The sequence below is a fragment of the Chanos chanos genome, chromosome 6 (genome assembly GCF_902362185.1).
Source record: "Chanos chanos chromosome 6, fChaCha1.1, whole genome shotgun sequence".
NCBI lineage: Eukaryota > Metazoa > Chordata > Actinopteri > Gonorynchiformes > Chanidae > Chanos > Chanos chanos.
Window position 1 is genome coordinate 19,575,712 of NC_044500.1, and position 23,310 is coordinate 19,599,021.

Consider the following 23,310-nt stretch of genomic DNA (forward strand, 5'->3'; position numbering starts at 1 on the left):
ATGAATTAAAATTTCTGGCTCTTGACCTGTATGTGATGGCTGTCTTCCCCCATTTTGGGGTGTTACAGGAAGAGGCCATATCTAATCACGTGCAAACCTTGGTCCTTTCATCACTTCAGGGGTATTTTTGTCCAGCACCCCAGTGACCTCTAGGTCAAAGAATGCCTGCATGGCTTTAAGGTGTGTCTCAAAAGAATCTACACTGATTCTGCTGACGGTTGAATTTAAAAGTCCCAACATCTGAGTAGAACTGAGACAGGTAGTCCTTGTGTGGAAGAGAAACAGAAAGACCAAATAAAGTCTCCCAAGTATTGTAGTATCCATTAACCTGGTTTCTAAATGAAATTGAGATTAAGACCATTGTTCTGCATAAAACATGTAGGATTGTGTAGTGTTTTTGAGAACTGAATATTTGCATAACAGTAACACAATTAAATATAGTTACTTCCAAATTTTTAAAACTTCTACAGTGATGAATTAAATGGATTAAAGCTTGAGGCATACATTGTTCTTATCAGATAGAAGGGATTAAAAAAGTCCACATCAAGTGCCTGTGTGAAACTATTTGTACATTCCTGACATTGTTACAACAAGCCCATGGCCTAAAGCTAAACATTGTGGATCATAAGCAAAAGGCTGCGTTAGAGTTTGCGGTTCTAGGAAAGGGGTCATAGGTAAATTAGGTAAGAGATGTAAATTATAAATGAGACATTTAAATGGAGAATTGATGTATATGTACATCAGGGAATATGTGAAGTGCATCTGAACAGAGGCAGAAACTCTTTGTTCTGAAGAGCGTGTCTATGTGTGAACCATCATTATTTTCATCAATGTCTTTATTCATGTTAGTGAAAAAATCACAATCAGAACAGAACACACAGTCTTTTTTTATTTAAATACCTGTGTTTGATCAAAGAAGAGTAGGCCTAATAGAGAAATTATGTATTATAAAGGGAAATGTGTTAAGACCATTATATTTCAAAAATATGGCTTTTTACTGGCACATACTTAAAGAAAAAGAAAAAAGAAAACTACAGGTTTGTTTCCACACAGCAGTCATCCATCAAAGTTTGTTTCAACTGGCTTAATGGAGACTTGAAAACTGGCTTACTTAGCATTTCATTCCAGATATTTCACAGTTGTACATGTTGACGAAAAGAAAAAACAAACAAACAAACAAACCCTTCAAGCACATTGTGTTCTGTTTTGTCTGGTTCACAGTCTATAGTGCCAGTTATCTTTGTACCTAACAGCCGAGCCAAGCATTCGCCCTCACAACATACACAACGCGTCCTTGACGATAATTAAAGCCATAGGCCTTCGATCCAGAAAACACGTGAACGGTACCTGTTAATGAGATAATGAGAAATACATATAATTTCTTTTATCAAGTTCAGGAGTTCGGACTGATCCGTTGGTCTGGAAAAAGACCACATGGCGCAGTGTGTATTTTCACATGATTTCTTGGACTGATTAATGACGTGACTTCATCAATCAGTTCGATTCATCTCGCCCAGTTGAACTATTGTATATCAAGAACATCTAATGCAAGCACAAAATGGTCTCCAAACAGTAACAATGCACTTGTATATAGTTTTAAGAAAAGCATAATTTTGGCAATAGTGACAACTGCTGTTATAAAGAAGTTTCGGTTAAAGTAACTTTACCAGAAAGGGGCAATAGCATCATTTGAACTGCATGTTCATCAGTTTGCTTAATGTGTTTGCACACACATTTCGAGTGCATTTAACTAGCGTTACAGCACTGCCTCCCTGACAGTGATCATGTGTAAAGCTGTGTGGCACTGTGGCCACACAGGATGTCCCCTGCCCCGCGCCTTTATCATGAGGGGGTGAAGTAATACTACAAGGGTGGGGTAGGGTAGGGTGGGGTGGGGAGGTGTCTGTGGTTTCAGGGTTGCCATGGGTGAATGTGTGTGCGCATAGACTACAAAATCTGACTGAGATCATTTGACAAACTGTAAATAAAATATAACAAGGTGAGACAAGCCTCTGCTTTGAACACTAAGACGCTAATCAAAGTCATTCTAGACACTGTTGGCAGTATGCAAAACCACAGCTGATGACAATATAATCTTTCTGTAAGTGCACTCTCCTTTGTATCTGTATCAAATATAGGAATTGGAAATATAGGTGTTGTTACCACTAAAGGAGAGAATAATAATGCAAAGTAATATGAATAGAACAGTCTTTTTAATAGTTAAATTAAACTGGAATTAACTTACATCTTACAATATTACAATATACACAGGCTGCCAAGACCTTTTCAAATAGTAGTCCAGGTAAGTTCTCACTTGCTGCTCCTACTCTGCTCCCCTCCCCTGCTCCTCTCTCCTCCCCGAGCTCCCCTGCTCCTCTCTCCTCCCCAAGCTGCTCTGCTCCTCTTTCCTTGCCAAGCTACTCTGCTCCTCTCTCCTGTCCAAGCTGCTCTGCTCCTCTCTCCTGTCCAAGCTGCTCTGCTCCTCTCTCCTCCCCAAGCTGCTCTGCTCCTCTCTCCTCGCCAAGCTACTCTGCTCCTCTCTCCTCCCCAAGCTCCTCTGCTCCTCTCTCCTGTCCAAGCTGCTCTGCTCCTCTCTCCTGTCCAAGCTTGCCAGCTCCTGCGTTGGAGCGCTGCCTCCCTGGCAGTGAACATGTTTACAGCAACGTGACACCGTGGGTTAACAGGTTGTCCCCGGCCTTTATCATAAGGGGATGAAGTAATACTACAAGGGTATAAGCTAGGTGTCAAATGATTTTAAAAATGATGGCGTTCATCATGATTACATCTAAAGCAGGTCAAACTACGACAATGTTTCCCTTTGGTAAATAAAGGGAATAAATGGGCAAAGAGAGCAAATAAGATACTTAAGGCTTTTTTGTTTTAATTTTTAATGAGCCACCACTTTCACGTCTCGTTTTATTAGCATCATCACAGGAGTGTTGTTCTTCAAAGCGATATTTTAGCAGAGGAGAGCTGAGTTGCATTTCGTGCTAAAAATACATTTTGTGCTAAACGGTACTTGGACATCTTTTTAAATTAAACTGTTGAGTTAACAGTGCATGAAATTTCTTTTGTTGCCGAAGCACAAACCGATGTATCTTGCAACTAATTAGCTTCATAACAGGAGTGCGTGCTGAGAGGCGCAGTCACAGATGGCTGTCAGCATTTAGGAGAGTGGCCAGGAATGGTGCCATTTGTTCAGGTTCAGTCTTGTGCAGCAGAATTTGTGGAACAGGACTGATATACATTGCAGCCCAGATGGTATTTCCGAAAACGATTAGTGGCACCGTCCCATTTATTTTAATTTAACTTAAGAATTTAACGCATAAACTTTCACGCCCCTACTTAACATGGCGAAGGCCTATCAGAGGCATTGACTTAAAGCAGAGTTGGCTTTAATATGGGTCTCTGTAAATGACTCCACTGCAATTCTAATTCCAATAATTCTAATAAAATAAAACAAAACCATTTTGTGCTTTTTCTCAACTAACAGTCTTGTAGTCATGACAACATCTGTAAAAATGTGTCACGGATGAATATAGGAGCTGGGGTAGAACAGATAAGAGTTATTTTTTGCTTGCCAAAACAGTGCAGTCATCAAGGGTCATAAATGGATTTTTGCTAGCTTTGTGGCACACAAAATGGAATTTTAAACAAAACTGTGCCTCCACTCTAGTGTACAATTAGTAGCAATAAGAGACAAGAATCTTAATAAACTTAAACGGTGGCTTTCAGCCTCAACACAATACTTGCACGAAAAGCAAACATTAAAAAATTAAAAAGGTTAAGCTGGAAGTAGAAAAATGTTATGTGAAGTTTAGAAACAGTAACTTTACCTTTATCTAAACATATATAGCTACACATATAAATCAGTATTCACATTTACTAATCAGTCTTCATATTTATAACTGATGCAGATGTACATTTAGTATCACAAAACTACAGTTGTACTCTGACAGAAATTTAGGACCATCTGAAAATTGCATTGATCTTACCAGCAAGTTCAAATGCTGCATCAACTCTCCCAACAATTCCTGGCCAATCAGTCTGGATTTTCCGTGGAAATCCACGATCCATCATACTTCTGGCCTCATCATACCTATGAAAAAATGATCGATCTTATGCCATTTGAAAATTGTGGCAATACATATGTGCTCTATATTACTCTTATACATTATTGTTCAGCTTAGTGTTCTACATCATCAGATGGGTTAAGGACTGTAAACTGATTAAGAATAGCTTTTTCACCCAATATACCGTTTGAAATGATGAAAGGACTCTTTTTCTTTGCTAAATATTATTTAACAGTTGATTCCTCTTTGTGGCAGAGAATTGGCTGCAGTTCCTCTTTCTCTTTCTGGCTTCTACCACTATTCTGAAGTAGCTGTTAGCCTTACATGATGACATTACATCATTTGCATCTTCAGAGGTTAGTCAAAGCATTTTTGCCACCTACCAACAACATTTTTTTCAGAGTGGTGCATTCAGTAGGATGGACTTGCAAAACTGGTAGATCTTTAGTATTGAAATAATATAAATCAGTACCCCTAAATCATAACTTCAGTTGCATATTATTGACTTTTGTGTAAGATTACAGTTCTACAATGTTTTACTCAGATGGCAGATGAGATGTTTTACTAATAAAGCAGTATAGCTTGTCTTATTAAATAAGACAGGAGAAAATGCATAAAATAAAAATCCATATAGTATTTATTATAAATGCATAAAAATCCATATGGTATTTATTACAATGTGTACGGTACCAAAAAGACTCTTCATTGTTACAATAATTAGCTGTATAATTTATAAGCTGTATAACTCTCTGAGGAGTCTTAAGTGGATAATGGCTAAATGAATTAGGCCCTGTGGTTGATGTGTCAAATGAACTGGTAAACGAATGAGTGAATCAGTGAACTGAATCAAATCAGTTGAATGATTGAAAGAAAGCTCACCACTGCAATACATACCTGTAATAAACATCACCAGTGAAAAAGTATGTTTTTCTGTATTCACTGATGTGAACAGCAGCATCAATTTCTTTCACTATCAATGGGAATCCATATTCATAGATGGAACCAGAATAGCTTTTCATTTTCAAGTTTTGGACCATCCAATATTTGGGACCTGAAAGATATAATCAAGAAATCAAAATTTGAGAGTGATCTGTAAATTGCACTGTGTTGAACATGATACGCTTATAGAAAAGACTTTAGAGTCATTTGTACCAGTGAAGATGTATGCCACTCCTCTGGCAGGGATATTATAAGCTGCATCAACAGGTGAAGTTATACTGGGCAGGTATGTGTTTATGAATCCCTCTTTCAGCCTGTTCCAATATGACCGCCATATCATTCTAAGCCACACGTAGCTGATGATGGTGTCAGGGAAAGACCAAAAGAATGTACATCAAGTCAAGGTAGCCAGTACCATGTCAATCAAAAGACGAAATAGTTCTCCCCCTTCAAATGATTAGCCAGATACCAGATCATTCCTAAATCTCTGCAAAATTTGTTATGGGCCCTTTTCTTACTCTTATTTACCATATTTGAAATGGCCAGTTCTTTATACTGTTTCAGGCCCCTGCCACAGCAGGTCCACTGCCCCAATCTGAGAGGGTAAGTCAGTCACTAATTCCTTTCACCTGCCTGTTTATAAACATCTCTATGGGAATACAGTGTAAGTGTGGAGGTCCTCATTATTTCCCCAGATTCTGCACTGGTGCCCCGTTGATGCTAGGAGTCACTCAGTCAGCAGGTGGTAATATGGAGAGTCAAGTTTGCTCATACTTTACTGCTGTGCCACATTCTTGGTTGGTTGGACAATCATCAGGTCCTTAATTTGTCCAAGTGTGTTGAAATGAGTTTTCATGTCCTCTGCATTCATCAGCAACTCTAGCCAATATGCTTTGAGCATGCCAGCTTACTTTAAATGAATACAAAAGCAATTAATAATCAATTATTACCTGTTTTTAAAGAATAGTAGCTCATGTCCGACTATTGCCACAGCATCAACCGAGAAATCGGGATGGCACCTCCTAGGGATGGGTCGAGTTTCCTGTGTTTTTGTGTGCTTACCTTTGAGGAAAAAGTATTTTCAAGGATAATACAAAACTCTGTGGGACATCCAAAATCTCCAACTTTATCCTGAATAACCCATGGGGGACGAAGTACACAAATCCTGTACTTGAGTGTAAGTAAAGATACCAATGATAAAATATTACTCCAGTAAAAGTAAACCATTTCAATTTCCACTTGACTTAAATTACAAAATACTTTGTAAATAATCACAGTAAAAGTACTGTGATTTATTACAGCGGTAATGTTATATTATTATAATTTTTGTAATTAGACATATTCCCTCTTCTTGCTTAATCTACTCACTTTAGGTGAGAAGGCTCTAAAGTCACTCTGGGCACACAGATCTGTCATTATAAGCTCATTAAATTAGTCTGACACTGATGTCAATTATCATTATCAAGAGCAGTCAACATGCAGGTGAACAATTTTCATTAGGGAGATCTGAGTGGCTGCAGACGTGACTTAACAAGATTGAGAGATCTGAGATTTGAAGATTTGAGAAAAGGCAAACTTTCCTTTCAAGACTTACTTTAAACCTGACATACTGTAGTTACGAGTTTGAACTTGATAATGTCTATTGACTAAAAGTGTGTGTGTGTACGTGTAAAAGTGAAAATTATATGTACAAATACTTTATGAGTAAAACAACAACAGAAACAACTAAAGACACCATCAAATTCTAAAATAGTATGACTCCATCTTAATCTTCTTTCACAGTATGACAGCGTTTAGATGAAAAGCTTCGAACATTACAAACTAAGGTGAAACAGCTAGCGAGCTAATGGAAATGGATAAAACTTCAAGTGATTACTAGCCCCAGCCTGCTTTGCTATTGTCGCATTGCGTTGCTGTGTAGTAACGCTTTGCAACACACACATGACATAAACATGGTAACACTAGTGACTGATTTATTTTAACCACATACACAATGAAAGATTTCGCTGCTGCAAGCTAACATCTACGACTGATGTGTGTGGTATGGCATGACGACGGACAGCAGTTGCCAGAAGCAGGCTCAGGCTACCATTGACTGCCTGTTTTTTTGGTTGCTGGTAATGTATTTTCCTAAAAATTATGGGGTTTTTTTCCCTTGAAATTTACGACTTTATTCTCGTAATATTATGGCTCTTTTCTCAATTACGACTTTATTCTCGTAATATTACGACCTTACTTTCGAAATCTCAGAAGTTTTTTTTCCCTCATCGTGGCCCTAATTCTCTGTCGTATGTCCCGCACTTTTGCACATTGCAAATTTTTTAAACCAAAAGCAATTACAGTGGCTAACTTGTTTACAGTAAATGCATTGTCTGCTGGTTTATTTTTGCTACTTTTCAGTAAAAGCATGCCATGCTGAAACTGGTACGATGTAAGTAACACAGCTACAACTAATAAAATTGATAATAGGTTTGTTAGATTTACAGTTGGTGTGTGAATGATCATGCATTGACAACAGTCAATAGTATTGGTGGCGCCGAGACGGTGGAGGGCCCCCAGTCAAATTCTGCGCAGGGCCCCATGAAGGCCTAGGTTGGCCCTTGGTGTCGAAGTGAGCTGACCTCTATAGGTGAGTTAGATTCAGAACTTTTTCACACGCTCAACTACTCTGTAGGCTGTTGTTGCATTCTTGTCATAGCTAGCAACAGGTCAAAGCAAATTAGCCAATTAAAGCACATGCTGTACCCTGCCTGATTGGTGTGATTGTGTGCCTCTGTTTGGACAATTGGTTTTTCCCACTCATAAGTGAGAAGGAATGACAGATGTCGCATAATGTAGTGGAGACGAAAGCAGGGTTCAAATTATGGGGGGAGTTGCGGGGGTCTGACCCCCCCTAATTAAGACTTGGACCCCCCCAAATGAGGTAAAAACAACAGTCTGTAGGGTGGGGGGTCAAATCATTTATATATCCTATGCTATATAGCCCTGGAGAAAAGTTGACCCCCCCAATTGTCATTGTATAATTCGCACTCTGGTCGAAAGTAAGATATTTTACTTTGAAATGTAGTTGAGTTACAGTAAAAAGTGCCCCAAAATGGAAATACTTTAATTAAGTAAAGATACTTGAAGAGGGTAGCCTACTTAAGTTTAGAACGGATTACATTTACTTCATTACTGCCGACCACTGCAAATAACTAAAGCAATTGGAACTTACCATACAGTGACTGGATACCAAGTGTGTCATCTTTTGGCAGTGTGTACTTGGCAGCATCAAAGTATTTGTAGTTTGGGTACATTAGAGCAGACGGGTCTCTGGAATGCGCTAGACCCAGCGAGTGACCAAGCTCGTGAGCTGCTACAGTAAACAGATTGTAACCTGAAAAGGAACCCAGTAATCCATCAAGTTTGAGTACTTTACGGACAGAAGCAGCAACTGAATTGGCTCGGTAATACTGACTCTTCCTTCAGGGTCTGTCATGTCCTACCTGGTTTTTGGTATCCCATGGTCCATATTTCATCATCATCAAAATGTACATCTCCTCCTATATCAGTGCCTGGCTCAAAAGCATGAGCTAACACTCCCTTTGGTCCATCAAAAGGAAAGAAGTCTCCATGTCCTTTGGTAGACAACGATAACAAAGGTATATCATATTATACTTTTCTTTTGATTAAGGTGCACCAGACCCAGTCAAACACATCATTGTAAGGAATCCAAAAAAAAACAACAACAACAACAAAACACACACACACACACACACATATGTGTGTGTGTGTGTGTGTGTGTGTGTGTATATATATATATACTGCCTGGCCAAAAAAAAGTCGCACACTCTAAGATTTCATTTGACCGCCTTTAGCTTTGATTACGGCGCTCATGTTTCGACAACTTTGTGCAATGTCACAACATTTATTTCCGTCCAGAGTTGCATTAAGTTTTGGCCGAGATCTTGTTGACAACGGGAGAGTCGAACCACTCCGTAAAGTTTTCTTCAGCACATTCCAAAGACTTTCAAAGGGGTTAAGGTCAGGACTCTGTGGTGGCCAATTCATGTGTGAAAATGATTCCTCATGCTTCCTGAACCACTCTTTCGCAATTTTAGCCCAATGAATCTAGGTATTGTCGTTCTGGAATATGCCTGTGTAATCAGGGAAGAAAAAATCCAGAGATGGGATAACCTGGTCATTCAGTACATTCAGGTACTCAGTTGACTTCATTTTATTGCCGCATAACGTTGCTGAGCCTAGGCCTGACCAACTGAAGCAAATCCAGATCATAACACTGCCAAATCCAAATGGCAACTTTTTTTTTGGCCAGGCAGTGTATGTATATATATATATATATATATATATATACACATACACACACACACACGCACACACACACACACGCATATATATATATATATATATATATATATATATATATATATATATATATATATATATATAAAAACAAAAACAACACTTCAATATAATCCTGCATACCTCTTGAAACGAAGGATATGATGATATCTGCTTTGCCACTCTCTACTCTGACAAACCTCAGGGGTGCTGCATCACTCCAAATTTTTAGCGCCATATGTAATGAATTCTCCACCTCCTCCTTCCTGAGGTCTGAGGTGTACTTTGCAATCCTGCATTTCAGTGCATAACCCACTCACTTTAACAAGTAGCGACACGAGAAGGTTTGACAGGGAATAAACTTATGGGGGTATTCTCACACAACAGGGCTGGAATGCATTGTCCCTTGTTTACATACTCATATTTTTGTTGAATTTTTTTTATTCAGTTTTTCCCAATATTAAAGGACATGCAGTAAGGTAATAGTAATAATAATAATGTATAATGTGTAATATACTGTAAGGTAATTACCATTTAATCAGCTCCAGAAAAGGAGGATTATGGTAACATTAAGAGGCTCTGAAAATAAGAACCAAAAATTGCAAAACCTGTATGTGACGGTCAGGTTCTTCCATTTTGGCCGGTTGGGGTATAAACTGAAATTATCCACATCAGGCACGCCACATCTGTCCTTTTTCATCACAGCAAGAGTTTGGGGGTCCAGATGTCCAGTCTCCTTGAGGCCAAAGAAGGCCTGCATCTCCTTGATCTTCCCTACCATAGATGGCAGATGCCTCCGATCACGAGAGCTGCTGCCTAGCTTCAGGTGATAAAATCGCTGAAGGTATCCCTGATTACCAACAAGATACTTTATGAAACTGAGTCTTTAAGTGTTCTGAGTAATTTTCATCACTATATTTGTGATGGACTCATAAATATGATAAACTGCTTTTACTATCGGGTCTTATATCAATACAGATTTTATTGGGTTATTATTTATAGATAACAATCAGTGAATTGCTTAAGGTAATTCATGAATGCCGTGTACACAGATCTATAAATAGAGTGTTACTCATTCTTTTCTTGAGTGGATGAGAGAAATAAAAACAGAACAGTTGAATGGAGAATATAGTATCGCAAACAGACAAACCTCAGCATGCTGAATTTCCTCTGGGCTTGACCAGGGTTCCTGAATTATCGGTGAGGTCCATAAGAAGTTCATGTGTAGCAACCAGTTCACCGCCGACATCCAAAGCCATGTCCTTAACATTTTCAGAGGAGTGCCAAAAACATGCTCATATTCACTTAGCCTTTGGCTTTATAGTGTGAGGTATGCTTCAGGAGTAGCGCAATTTACGTGAATCTTTTGCCACCAAACCACTGTCTACCTGCAGGCATTTAGATGGCTCTTGTGGTCGCAAGCCACCGTCTCCGAAAAACAACACTAGAACTGAGATTTGCTCATGTCTTGTTTGAACAAAAAGGTTGAGGAATGTTGAAGAATAAATGGAAATATTTTCTGTTGCTAGTCTTATATTTTTTCAGTTTTTTTGTTTATGTGAGGCATTCCCCATACTTTGGGATTACCATGACATGCTGAAACTATGTAGGAAGTTTTGTTTTTTGCATTGATTTCAATGCTCCAAACCTTTCAACATTTCAACATGCCAAGAAAGTATTTTCTGTTTGTTTGTCTATTAAAGAAAACAACATGCTACAGATGTTCTTGTTATAATTTATAGAATTGTTGTTCACAACTTCAATTTAATTAAAAAAAGCAGCTGCTAATAAAGGCCAGGTAATCTAATTCAGTTATGGACAACCATTAGTGTATGTTCAAAAAGGCAATAAAATAAAAGATTAGTTAAATAAAACCTCTGAAAAAACAAAAAATCTGGGTATAGAGATTGAATTGATATTTATTGTTGCTACATAACAGAGTGTAAAATAGCTGCAAGACTAATGATTGGGTCAGTTCTGTCAGTTAACAATTCAACCATGAGTTTGCTTTATAAACTCCAATAACTTTCTTCAGTGCACTGTCATATTTGTACACCTCTGATCCACAGAAGAAGTAGAGGAAACCTTGGAAAATGTGATAGAAATTCAGTTAATAGTTATGTTGAGACTTTGGATGAATGAATGAATTAACCAATCAATAAAAACATTTTGCAAAATATTCCTTAGCACTGATCAAATAACTGATTGTATAGATCCACTGAAAGAAACTTATCTTGAGTGTACTTACTGTCTCTGTGAACAGCAGCACTAACTGGGATGCAGATCCCTGGGAAATCCTCTCTAATGGACCTTGGGTGCATGTCATCCATGGCTCTACGACTCTCATTAAATCTACAGAGACATAAAACTCATTTTAAAACCATTTAACTAATCTACTGCATGATTAGTTCAGAGTAGCCTTTAAAGCTCTGTAACTCACCTCCAATAAAACTCTTGAGTGAAGAACAGGGTATGTGCGGTTCTTCTGATGTGAACTGCAGCATCTAACTCCTGTACCCATGAAGGGAATCCAAAACTGGCAATATTTTTCGGTCGGCCTTTGATTTGTGATCCCTTAACTATCCAGAAACTGGGTCCTGTATGAGATTGACCACAGAGGATGTGACTGACCTGACATTTTGCAATTGGATAGGTACTTTGTGGAAAACTAAATGATGTGCATACCACTAAACAGGTATGCTGTTGAACGCTTGGGAACCCAGTAGGCAGCGTCGATCTCAGTGTCTATTTTCGGCATGAAGTTGCTGATAGCACCTTCTTTTATGTCATTTAGATTATTCTGCTTGATCCACAAATACCTTGGTGGGTGGAGAAGAACATTTTTGTTCAGTTCTTTTGGCAGATTCTGATTCCGAGCTGTAGTGTCTTTCTTACAAATAACAAGTTATCATTAATATTATGACATTTAATTGAAGCACCGAGTAACTTTAAATTCAAAATTTCAGGTATCTAATATGTAATGGACAGAAAGACAAGTTTGGTTACCTGTCTAATACACATTATAACTTTCTGAATAACTAATCAGCTGATTAAAGTCACCTATCAAATAATAGGTTTATTTTACTAGTGGACAATGGACACTGGACTGTACTCTGTTTTTCATCTGGTGTTGCACGTACACTTCATCAGCGATGCTATTGCAAAACTGACCTGTCCTTAAAAAAGAAAATGGCCTCCCCCAGAATTACCACAGCATCAAAGGACAGGTTGGGACTGCACTTATCCTGAACCAATGAAGAGGGATGAGATCCTGAGATCCAAGGGTTGTAGAAAGAATTCCAGGCTAATGTGGATGAGTGACGTGTGCTGTTTCTTGGACCTGCAGAACAGGAAAAAAATAACACTTTTTATTATTATCATTCCCGCTTTACATAGTTCTAAATCAGTGTTTGCCATAACTGTCTCATAGACTACTATCTCAGTTTCCTACTGTGGGTAAATCAAACAGCAAAAAAAACGAAGTGATATTCCAAATGACTTCCTCAGAAGAGGCTGTATGTCACAAAATGATCAGTGTAATTAAGATATTATTACAACAGTAAGCTAATGTGTTGGTGGCTAATTTTATTTTCTCACATTAGTGTCATGTCTTAGCGTTAGCTTTGCCATGCTATGTTGTCAGATTGGTCCGGCATGGAGCCGAAGAATGCGTAAAAGCAGAGGTCTAGACTTGCGGTTAAGTCACGGCGTCCAAGTTAAACTATGAGGTCAGTGGAATTCCAAAGACTACCTTGTAAAACAGTGGGAAAGTAGCTACGAGCTTTCCTACCATATAATGCATTGATGTTCATTATATCTTCACTGGACAGCGAGTTCAGAGACTTTTTATATGTATACATTGGGTACATAATGGATGCAGGGTTTTGAGAATGTCTTAATCCCAAAGCATGGCCAAATTCATGTACTGCAACTAGATAGAGGTTGAACCCTGGATGAAAAAACAAAACAAAACAGAAAAAAAGTATTTTTATAAAGAATGAAAGACATCAGACTCCTACAAATAAAGATATCCACGGAAGAGTCGTGTTTCAGTTGTTTTACTTTAATTTTTTTCCCCCTTAAAATGCTTATCATGTCTGATTCTGCAGTTTGTGACATTCACATATTGGTCAGAAACGTTACCCTTGGATCCATCTGTCCAAAATTCATCTTCATCGAAGTGAATGTCTCCTCCAGTGCCCTCACCGGGACCAAAAGCATGGGCTAATATACCTTGTGGACCATCAAAGGGGTAGGAGTCGCCGTGTTCTTGAGTTGTAGAGGAGCATCACATACAGAAAGGAGTCATTTGATATATGACATTAAATCCTCTGATCTGACATAGGTTTCAATCTCTCAGTAATTAAATACAGGACTGCTCACCATAAGAGGCAAACTCCACCATGATGTCTGCCTTATCAGAATAGGTCCTGTAGAAGGTCAGAGGGCTTTCCTTGGCCCACACGTCTAATGCTGACGCAAGCAAAGAGTCCACAGTGCTAGCAGGCAAGTCATTTGTATACTTCCCAATGCTGAAAGTGAACAGATCTTAAATAAAGACTCAAAGAGAAAGAAAAGCCAACCATCTACCCAGAAAAGCAACATCCATGCAAAGTTTTTAGTTAACTCAATGCTTTGTGAATATTCACTATTGGACTCATCAAAGTCTTGAAGAAAATCTATTTAGATGAATCAGGAGAATCAGTTTGACTGGCATGGGCACAAAATCTTGCAGATGAACAGCCACAGGAATTCCACTTTAAAACAGATAAACACTCACGTCTCGAGATGTGTTATAGTTTGTATTAAATAACTGACCCAATACCTGTTCAAGTAGCAACGCTTGCAGTTACCTGTAATACAATATGTTTTTCTTCCACTTGTTTCCTGCGTTGTCACCGTAATCATCCACGTCAGAAACGCCACATCGGGGAGTCATCATCACCTCTAGTGTGTCCAAGTCAAGGTGACCTGTTGGATTGAGCCCAAAAAAGTTCTGCATGTCCTTCAGTTTGGAGGACAGAGATTGGCGACTTCTCCGCCTTCGGGCAGGAGGCTCCCTCTGATGACTGTAAAACTGTTGGAGGTATTTCTGCAGGAGAGTGATTAAGCAGTGTGCTATTTTTACTCATTTAATTCAGCACGGCTGATGAGGTGAAACCGTGGTGATTTCAAGTAGATATATTTGTTACCAGTCTAAATAAATATACAGTACATGTTACGTGAAAATACTGCAACACTGCAATATCTATCACTGATATTTATTATAGTCTTTTGTCATATCATTTGCCACAACATGTTTGTGAAGTAACCAGTCATTTCACTTAATAATTAAATGTAAGCATGTAAGTGTGTGCTGTCTCATGAAAAATTTAGCTCCCTCAAGTTTTTTTTTCCTTTTCTTTTCTTTTTTTTTAAACTAAATGAGCCTTTGAATTGTATGAAGTTTAGTTATCTTCACCACACACCATCACATGCATGCACGCAAAACAAAGACGACATTATTTCCCTCCATGCTGTTTGTCACCGGATGTAAGATGCTGAACCAGACTTCACAAACTGACACATCATGCTGTAATTCTGCATCACTGGGACAAAACACATCACTACAACCACATCAGAGGACTTTATCACTGCACACTCTGCTGATCTGACACATGAATATTCAAAGTCAACACTTACTGTTGCTATTGTCAGGTCATTTAGGCTCAGTCCGGTCTGACGGGTAGTGATGTGATCGTCGTAAAGCAATGATAGAGGCGCTGAGAAACACGGGCAACAAAGGACCAACGCGGAGGCGCAAGCCAAGCAAAACACGAGCTCCATCTCTCAGCTTGGCTTTCAGAGACAGGGAAATGGGGTAGCTTAAGAAGTCATAGGGCTGAGAGTCTTTATGGGAACGTCTTTTAGCGTGTCATTATAACTCACATGGTGCCAAGACCAGAATACCTCAAACAGCAGCATAATGGCAGGGAGGGTTCCACTCAGGTCACAAGGAAAAATGCCATGTCAAAAAATATATCTCAAATTACAATGCACCAACGTACCAAACATTTTGGGGCACCTTCAGTTATGTGTAAAATGCCTCTATTTAAATATATTAAATGCATTGCCGTGCCTTTGGTGTTCTTGAGAGCTTGTATTAGACATAGGAGACTTCTGTTCATTTTAGCTAGAAAGCTTGTCAAAAAGAGAAAGAAGAAAAACGTGGGTGTGTAACTTTACTGCTCTTGTGACACGTTCGTAAGCTCTGTTTCTCAAGATCGAGGCACTGGACCAGGCACAAAAAGCTTTTAATGCTGAACTTCTGAAGTCAGGAACTTACACTGTAGAACTCAGTCACTACTATCATAACAGTACAAGGTCATAGGTAAGAGAGAGTTATTAATGGAAGTAATGGTAGGCATGACTTGATCTGTGGTCACAGCTTGACTCCTAATATTTTGGTTTGATTTGCCTTGGTTCATGTTGTTTCAGAACGTGAACTTGGCTTTGTCACATGTGTGGGCTACACATCTCCAATGAAAACTCACATCATGCCTTTGAAACATATACATTATTACCTGTAATTGTAAACACAGATTGTCTTGGATATGATAGTGAGATAAAGTCACCAGATGCCTCAGATTTGGGCCCCTGCTCTGTGGCATTTTTTATCAGCCTGGTCCTTTCCAAAGCTTGGTCATCTCTAATGTTTCATTTACTCAGCGTGTTGTGGTTTACTGATTTGGGAATTGCTGATTACTTGGAAGTGACACATATATGCAACTCCAAAAATCTTACTTTCCTGGAACTCATTACTGTTTTCAGCTGTTCAACTCATAAATTCTAAATAATATATAAAGATCCGTTAAAGACCAAATTAATTGCAGGTTTTAATGGAGCACCAACTTTCATATGGTCAGAGGGCTGTCATAACCTTTATGCAACAGCAAATCTCTAGAAATTCAAGTCAATAGCATATAGAATTACATAGCCATATGATTTTAAAGGACACATGCTTCAGACTCAAATACCCAGTGTGGTCTCCATAATTTTAATGCACAAAGTAAGTGAAAAATGGAGATTTTTGTACAGAAAGAACCAGACACTGAATAGTCAAAATAAGAGGCTGGCCTGATAACAGAGGAAAATTTATTAGAGCTGCTATTTTTAGTGGGTGGTTAGGAATGTGCAATTATACCAGCATCCAGCAAAAATAAGTCTCCACTGTAGTATTTCACTTTGTTTTTTTTTTTGTTTTTTTTTTTTTTTGTTTTTTTACTGTTCTTTGCTGATATTTTAGAGATGTAGCAGATTTCAAAGCAATGCCTTCTCAAAAGCAACAATAATTTGTCACTTTTGCAAAATGGATTGAAAATTAAACACATTTACTAGGCATTTGTATTCTTGCTTATTCTCCAGAGAACACTGTGTTAGCCAAATCCCACCGCGAGACACCATGATACATGTAAAAGCAATCGGTGAAGCACTGTTCAAGCAGGGTCTTGCTACAAATTACATTTTTGTTTGTTTGTTGTTTTGTTTTTGTTTATAACTGATTGTACTCAAATGCCTCCAGTTAGCAGGAGATATTTAATTTGGGAGAAACTTTCTTCACATGCTTGTTCACATTGCTCACAAACGTCCAGAGTCAAAGGATTGCTAAGCCAATGAATAACTTGTGGACTCAGAGCAGGATCATACTTATGCATTTATATAAACTAAGGATAAATAAGAACCTCTTTTTATGTAACATGTAATCTTGTTTTATTTCAAGAAATATCTAAGAGTTAATCTCATCCTTCAACTACGCAATGCCAGCAAAACATAAATAGGCTATCCGCAGAGAGACCATCACAAGTGGAGAAAAAAAATATTAGAGTTGTGAGACTTCTTTTATGAGACCCAAAATTCAGCACTGAACAAAACAAAATAGGTGACTAATTTAATTACGGGTTTGGTCTACTGTAGATTTTTTTTTGTAATTTGTTGTCAACCTCTGTTTGTTGTGTCATATTTGTTTAGTCTTCATCATCTATTTTGAGGTATGTTCATGAACTTACAGCAATATAAAAATGTTTATAAATAAGTAAATAAATAAAAAATCAGAACAAACACAGTAGGGCTCCAGCAGCTTTGTTGCTTTGACCCTAAAAAGTCCAAGGGAAAGAACGTAATTAAACAGGAACAAGCATCACCCAGCTCTTGTGACCTTAACAAAATCATACACATGCCAAAAGTTTTGGCAGAGTTGCTCTCAGCAAGGGTGAAATTAGAAGGTCTCCTTGGTGTAATTTTGTGCCCTGTACTTCCAAGGCACTTGTTTGAACAGATGGAGTGAAAAAAAAATGTAAAAAGATCAGCAACCACTGACTGTGGACACATGTTTCATGTCACATGTTGTCATGTTACTTTCCCTGCTGGTCTTCTGATGGACCTTCGAAGCAGTTTGTGGACATAAGAAAAAAATTTGGTTTTGCAATCAATCTGACTTGTTTGTTATAGTGATTTCACAATTTTAGCGGAGTGCCAGCCACCCAGCCGATCTACAGATTACACAGAAACTCATCTCGTATCCAAATAACTTTTATTGCACAACACAAACCAAGTCTCGTTCCACCACCTCTGACCACACCCTTCCTAAAAGAGTTGTGAAAACAGCTTACAGCTTTGCTTTTTAGTTGCTCTAACTAAAGGCCAACAGAAAATGTACATAATATTTCTGAGTACTTTGAGACCACACCACAGAGATACAGGCAGTAATAAATGACCTGTATACCTGTGATATGACAAATTCAATGATATGACATTACAAATTCATACTTAACACACTCAACATAAAAAAAATCCTTAACACTGCTGATATAAGATGGCTTTATGATAAATGAATTGAACAGTTAGACAAATCAGTACCAGCATGCGTACTAATGGACTTGCAAACACATGCAAACTTTTTTTTCTTTTTTTTTTCTAAGTCAGAGCAACCTTTCCCCACATTTCCATGGAAGTCATTATGGTGGGGGCAGAGCTAAACTGTGAACAAAAGACTTGGCTATTGATACCATTTAACTCATCTGAGATTGACTCTTTGTTTTTTAGCCTAATTCATGGACAAACATGAGAGAATTACTGATTTGGATGTGGCCACCAGTATTTTCATATTATTAGTGCCCATTTCTCACATTGCCTTGACTGTTTGAATGTTGATGTACTGTATGTATAAATGAACACTAAACAGGGCAGAAGGACTATGCCCAAACCCTCATAACCAAGTTTCCTCATATCACACCACAACTCTCTGGTCTGTTTATTAATCTCAGATGAAGTGAGGCTCAGAAGACTGAACAGTCTTGTTTTTATGCCAAATCATGACCTTGTGGTTTGAGTTACTCACTTAGTGATTTATTTCTGGTTTCTGGTTGTCAGAGAAGCTCTGCTGCCCTCTGCTGTGCATTCCAGGTTTGTGCAGGGTACGACCACATTAGCACTGTGATTACAGTGCTTGTGAAATGTGTTTCTGGAGTCCCATGACAGGAGGGCTTTGGTCTGTTAAGACTATGGTAAATACTGAGATCACTGTCACTGACCTGTAGTGTGTCACCAAGTCTCTTCTCCAAACATGACACACAACTCATGTAGAAACAAAAGATTCTTAAGTATGCTTAAACATGTTTTTATACTTTTAAGATACTGATGAACTGTTCCATTAATGCTTGCATGTATTATTTTGGTTCTATGTAAACTGAATTGGAATGGTTGTGTGCAGTATGAAGGTGGTTTAGATTTTGATACAGTAAGTTATGACAGATGTTCATAGGTGATTTTATTTTGGAATCATTTGCATTTCAAAGATGAAAAGGCAGTCACAGAGCACTTGTACGTCAGAGAATATCTGTAAACAGCCCCTTGGCAAAAAGCAGAAAACTGGCAAGTCAGATGGTGAGTTAGAGGCACAGAGGAAAGAAAAAAATTTGCATGAAAACCTTGAATGATAGACAGATAACCTGACACAACCGCTTTCTGTTTGTGTAACCTTTTCTGAGTGCACCCACAGGGATGAGTTAAACCCTCAGACCTTTCTTCGATTTTTGGTGCAGGTTGTACATTGGTTTTTCGAAGGATAATAGAGTTGCTTTTAACAGATGCATCAGAACAACCTTCCACTTGCAAGCCTGGACATGGTCAAAGCGCAAAGTTAACGCATTATAGATACAAAAGTGGAAATGGAAATATCTTCTGAGGGTGAGGAGAAGTTATTTTCTAAAAAATACTTGATATTTTATTCAAGTGGGTCGATAGAAGTGTTTCTTTTTCTTTTTTTCCTTTTTTTTTGGTGTGTGTGTGAGTGAGTGTGTGTGTGTGTGTGTGGGGGGGGGGGGGGTCACGCACACTTTTCTGTATACTTCCTGTAATTTGTTCATTCTAATTCAGATTCATTTTAAATGCACTTCAAGTGCACTTCATAAATGCATTTTTAAATCCTGTAAAATATGTAAAATGCAGAGAATTTCTCAATTTAAGCTGTCCAATCTACAGTTTACAATTTGGTATTTCACAAACAGGAATGCAAATTAATTATTTTCAGTTCCACACTCCTGTATATCCTGCAACAATAAAACAGAAATCTGCAAACAAAACCTGAAGCATCTGGGGTTTAACAGTTTTGGGGGTTTGGAAGTCTCTTCCTCACAACCATGTTAGCAAAGAGCAAACTGCAGATTTGAATCCACAACCTTCAGACTTTCTTTTCAAACTTCTTTCCAACACATCACTGAAAAAAGATTGCCAGATGAGCTTTACTGAAAAAGACACTCCAAAGCCATCTAGATTGTGTACTAAGCCAGTGTACACTTCTCTGACTGAGAAAACCATTAACAGCCTCAAGATGGGGTTTCAGGTAATTTCCCTCATTTTTCAGTAGATGGCCAAACTAAAGGTAAGATTGAGAAAAGGTTGACTGGCCTTCATCTGCTCTTAGTTTAGCACTGGAACTTTGGCATCTCTTTTCTGGGAATTTTTTGTTTAGGCTAATTAGCTATGTAAACTATGTCTGGGGTTCAGTAACTGGTGGATGTCTCACTCTTCAGAGGAACAAGGCAGAAAGGAGCTGGATATATGTAGGAACAGTTTTACAGTAGAACACTTATCACATCTTCCACACTTTTTGAGAAAATCACTTCCTTTTTTTTTTCTTTTTCTGTTACGTGATGTCAATATCCAAACACAATGATTATTATTTATAAATTCAAAACTTAGAAAGTGTTTAAGACATAACAGTAAATGCTCAAGCTTACAGTTACACAACATGTTTCCTTTAATTTATTTTTAACCATTTCATCACATCTTTCTTCAAGAAACTACCACGTTGTGAAATAGCATCACAACTCTACAGAACTAGGGGAAAATGTTTATGGTTATTTCCCAGACATCTACTAACACTCCCCCCCATCTCCTTGACGTTTGTGGTTTCCTTTTAAAGCCCTTTGCCTACACATCCTCTATCTAATGTTAGAAATGTTCGTCTTAGGTAACATCCGTTCAGAGCCTTCGATTTTATTTTTCTGAATGTGGTAGCAGGAGTGATGATATGTTTATATTTATATTTAGATGAAAAGTCCACCACAAATTTGGAATGAATCGCACCGTGATCATCATCACATCGAAATAACAATGGCTACATCAGAATCCCTGACTCAAAATGCTGATGCAATAGTTTACTGGAAATTAGCAAAAGGGTTTGTGTTTTTCCTCCCCATGTGCTGGCTGTTAACAGGGAGCTAGCAATGCCATCAGTGACTGTTGTGGTCTGTTTCTCCTACAGCGATGGTCAGCAGAAAAGAAATTATTCCCATGAAGATTTACAGAATGGGATTTCATGACAGATCATACACGTTGGAGCTTTCACACTTTGCTACGTGTTCACCTCTGGCGATTACACTGAAATGTGCCCCATGTCATTCAAAGAACTGATGAAGTCGGGAAGATGATTGCGCTCTACACAGCTGTGCTTCAGATTTCTCTATCAGACATCAAAACCAGCAGTGCATGTACATACAATCAGACAAACAAAACAAAAATGTGCCGTGACTGGAACAAGTGATAAAACCCTTGTTATTGTTCTTCCTAATACACACTGAGGGAATACTTGTCAGTCACTGCGGATACAAAAACAAGCAGGCAAGGAAAGAGTGTAAGCATTGTAGTCAGTGAAAGAAACCAGATTTTTAATCTGACAATCCCAACAAAGATAAACCATTCATTTTCTTTTATGCTGTTATGCAAAAAAAGATTTTAGCTTTAATATGTGCAGTTACATAGCACTTAACTGGGATACTTGGTCCTCAGTAGTTTACATTATGGGTGCTTTTGAGTCACTTGCTGTCCACTCTCTTATTTTTCCCTCACCATTCTTGCATTTGTTTCTCATCTGCTACTGAACTTAGCGGTGGCATTTGTACAATAGACAGCTCCACAATGGCTTTATGCTTGATTTCTTTCTGCCTGTCTTGGAAGTCACTTTGGTTAAAAGTGTCTGCTAAATGAATAAAGGTAAATGTAATGTAAATGTACTATCATGAGTTTAATTTATTTGGGCATTTTGATTTTTCTTTCTTTTTTCAGCTTTACAAAGCTATGTTTAATACATATATTCATAGTTTTGTACATCTGATAAATCCTAAAAACAAACTTAAAGACATATAGGCAAGGCAAGGCAAGTTTATTTATATAGTACAATTCATACACATTGGTAATTCAAAGTGCTTTACGAATGAGCAGATAAAAGAATATAGAAAAATGAAAGATTAAAAAAGGAAGAGTGCATTAGATCAGCTAAAAGAACATAGGAAAAAAAAAGTAGAGTGCATTCGATCAGTTAACAAAAAGCATTTGAGAACAGTTGGGTTTTAAATCTGGATTTGAAACTGGCTACAGCTGGAGCACGTTTGATGTCATCAGGTTCCATTACTGAGTAGCATAGCGGCTAAAAGCTGCTGCACTATGTTTAGTTCTGAAAGTAGGTATTACCAACAGATTTCTCTCCAGCGACCTGAGAGGTCTAGTAGATGTGTACTGCTGAAACACACCTGATAGATATTTTGGTCCTGCCCGATTCAGTGATTTATAAACAAGCAGCAGTGCTTTAAAGTCAATTCTGTGACTTACTGGAAGCCAATGTAAGGACTTAAGTATTGGAGTAATGTGGTCAGTTCTTTTGGTTTTCGTAAGACTTCTAGCAGCTGCATTTTGTACAAGCTGAAGCTGTTTGGTAGTTTTGTTTAGGAAAGCCTGTAAAAAGATCATTGTAGTAGTCAACTCTGCTGGAAATAAAAGCATGAATGAGTTTTTCTAAATTATGTTTTGACATGAGGCCTCTAATTTTGCTATATAAAGATAATAAACCAGCTTCATGAGGATTCACTTGTCTTGATACTCTGTTTTTGAATGTCTCCATCAGCTAAGTAAAACCCACTACACTATTAGTATAATTTTGATATTTCATGCTTGTACCTTCGAAGTTCAGTTATGGAAACCTTTTTTTTTCCACAGGTCTGATTTTCTTAGGGCACTTTTGATCATGAAAGACTGATTAAGTTCTGCTGCACAAAGACTGAAAGATATTTTTAATCTGTTTTTTGAGACTGGTTAGACTTAAACCCCAATTTTTACCTGTTCTGCTGAATGAACAGTAGACCTTCTTCAGTAGACCTGTGTACTGTTATTGTTTGCATAAAATTGTTGAACACTGTACACTAATACTGAAACTTGGATTTCAGAGTACTGTCTGTTGTCTGTTAATGATATGTCAAATTTCTCAGACATTTTTTCTGCCCTATTGTTGTGTCATGATTCCACCTCATACAGTCAGGAAGTGTTTAAAATTTTACCTGTCTGACAAATTCAAGGTTTTATCAGGCAGACAAAGAACAAATGAACAAACAAAACAAACAAAAACTACAAACTGTGTACTTTGGTC

The 23,310-nt window shown here is 38.0% G+C and overlaps 2 protein-coding genes across 2 annotated transcripts; both read right to left on the reverse strand.

The window, feature by feature from the left end:
- Positions 1-1,246: 1,246 nt before the first annotated feature.
- Positions 1,247-10,612, reverse strand: mmp20a (matrix metallopeptidase 20a (enamelysin)). Its single transcript, XM_030778141.1, has 10 exons — positions 10,535-10,612; positions 9,962-10,203; positions 9,498-9,646; positions 8,498-8,629; positions 8,227-8,445; positions 5,963-6,074; positions 5,226-5,368; positions 4,968-5,124; positions 3,996-4,099; positions 1,247-1,347 (listed from the first exon to the last, which is right to left on the reverse strand). Exons 1-10 carry the CDS (start codon positions 10,610-10,612, stop codon positions 1,247-1,249), a joined length of 1,437 nt encoding a protein of 478 aa, XP_030634001.1.
- A 725-nt stretch (positions 10,613-11,337) lies between these two features.
- Positions 11,338-15,407, reverse strand: mmp20b (matrix metallopeptidase 20b (enamelysin)). Its single transcript, XM_030778142.1, has 11 exons — positions 15,401-15,407; positions 15,036-15,115; positions 14,207-14,445; positions 13,737-13,885; positions 13,497-13,622; positions 13,144-13,302; positions 12,525-12,693; positions 12,039-12,172; positions 11,794-11,950; positions 11,602-11,705; positions 11,338-11,438 (listed from the first exon to the last, which is right to left on the reverse strand). The coding sequence occupies exons 1-11, from the start codon at positions 15,405-15,407 to the stop codon at positions 11,338-11,340; spliced, it is 1,425 nt and encodes a 474-aa protein (XP_030634002.1).
- Positions 15,408-23,310: the final 7,903 nt, after the last annotated feature.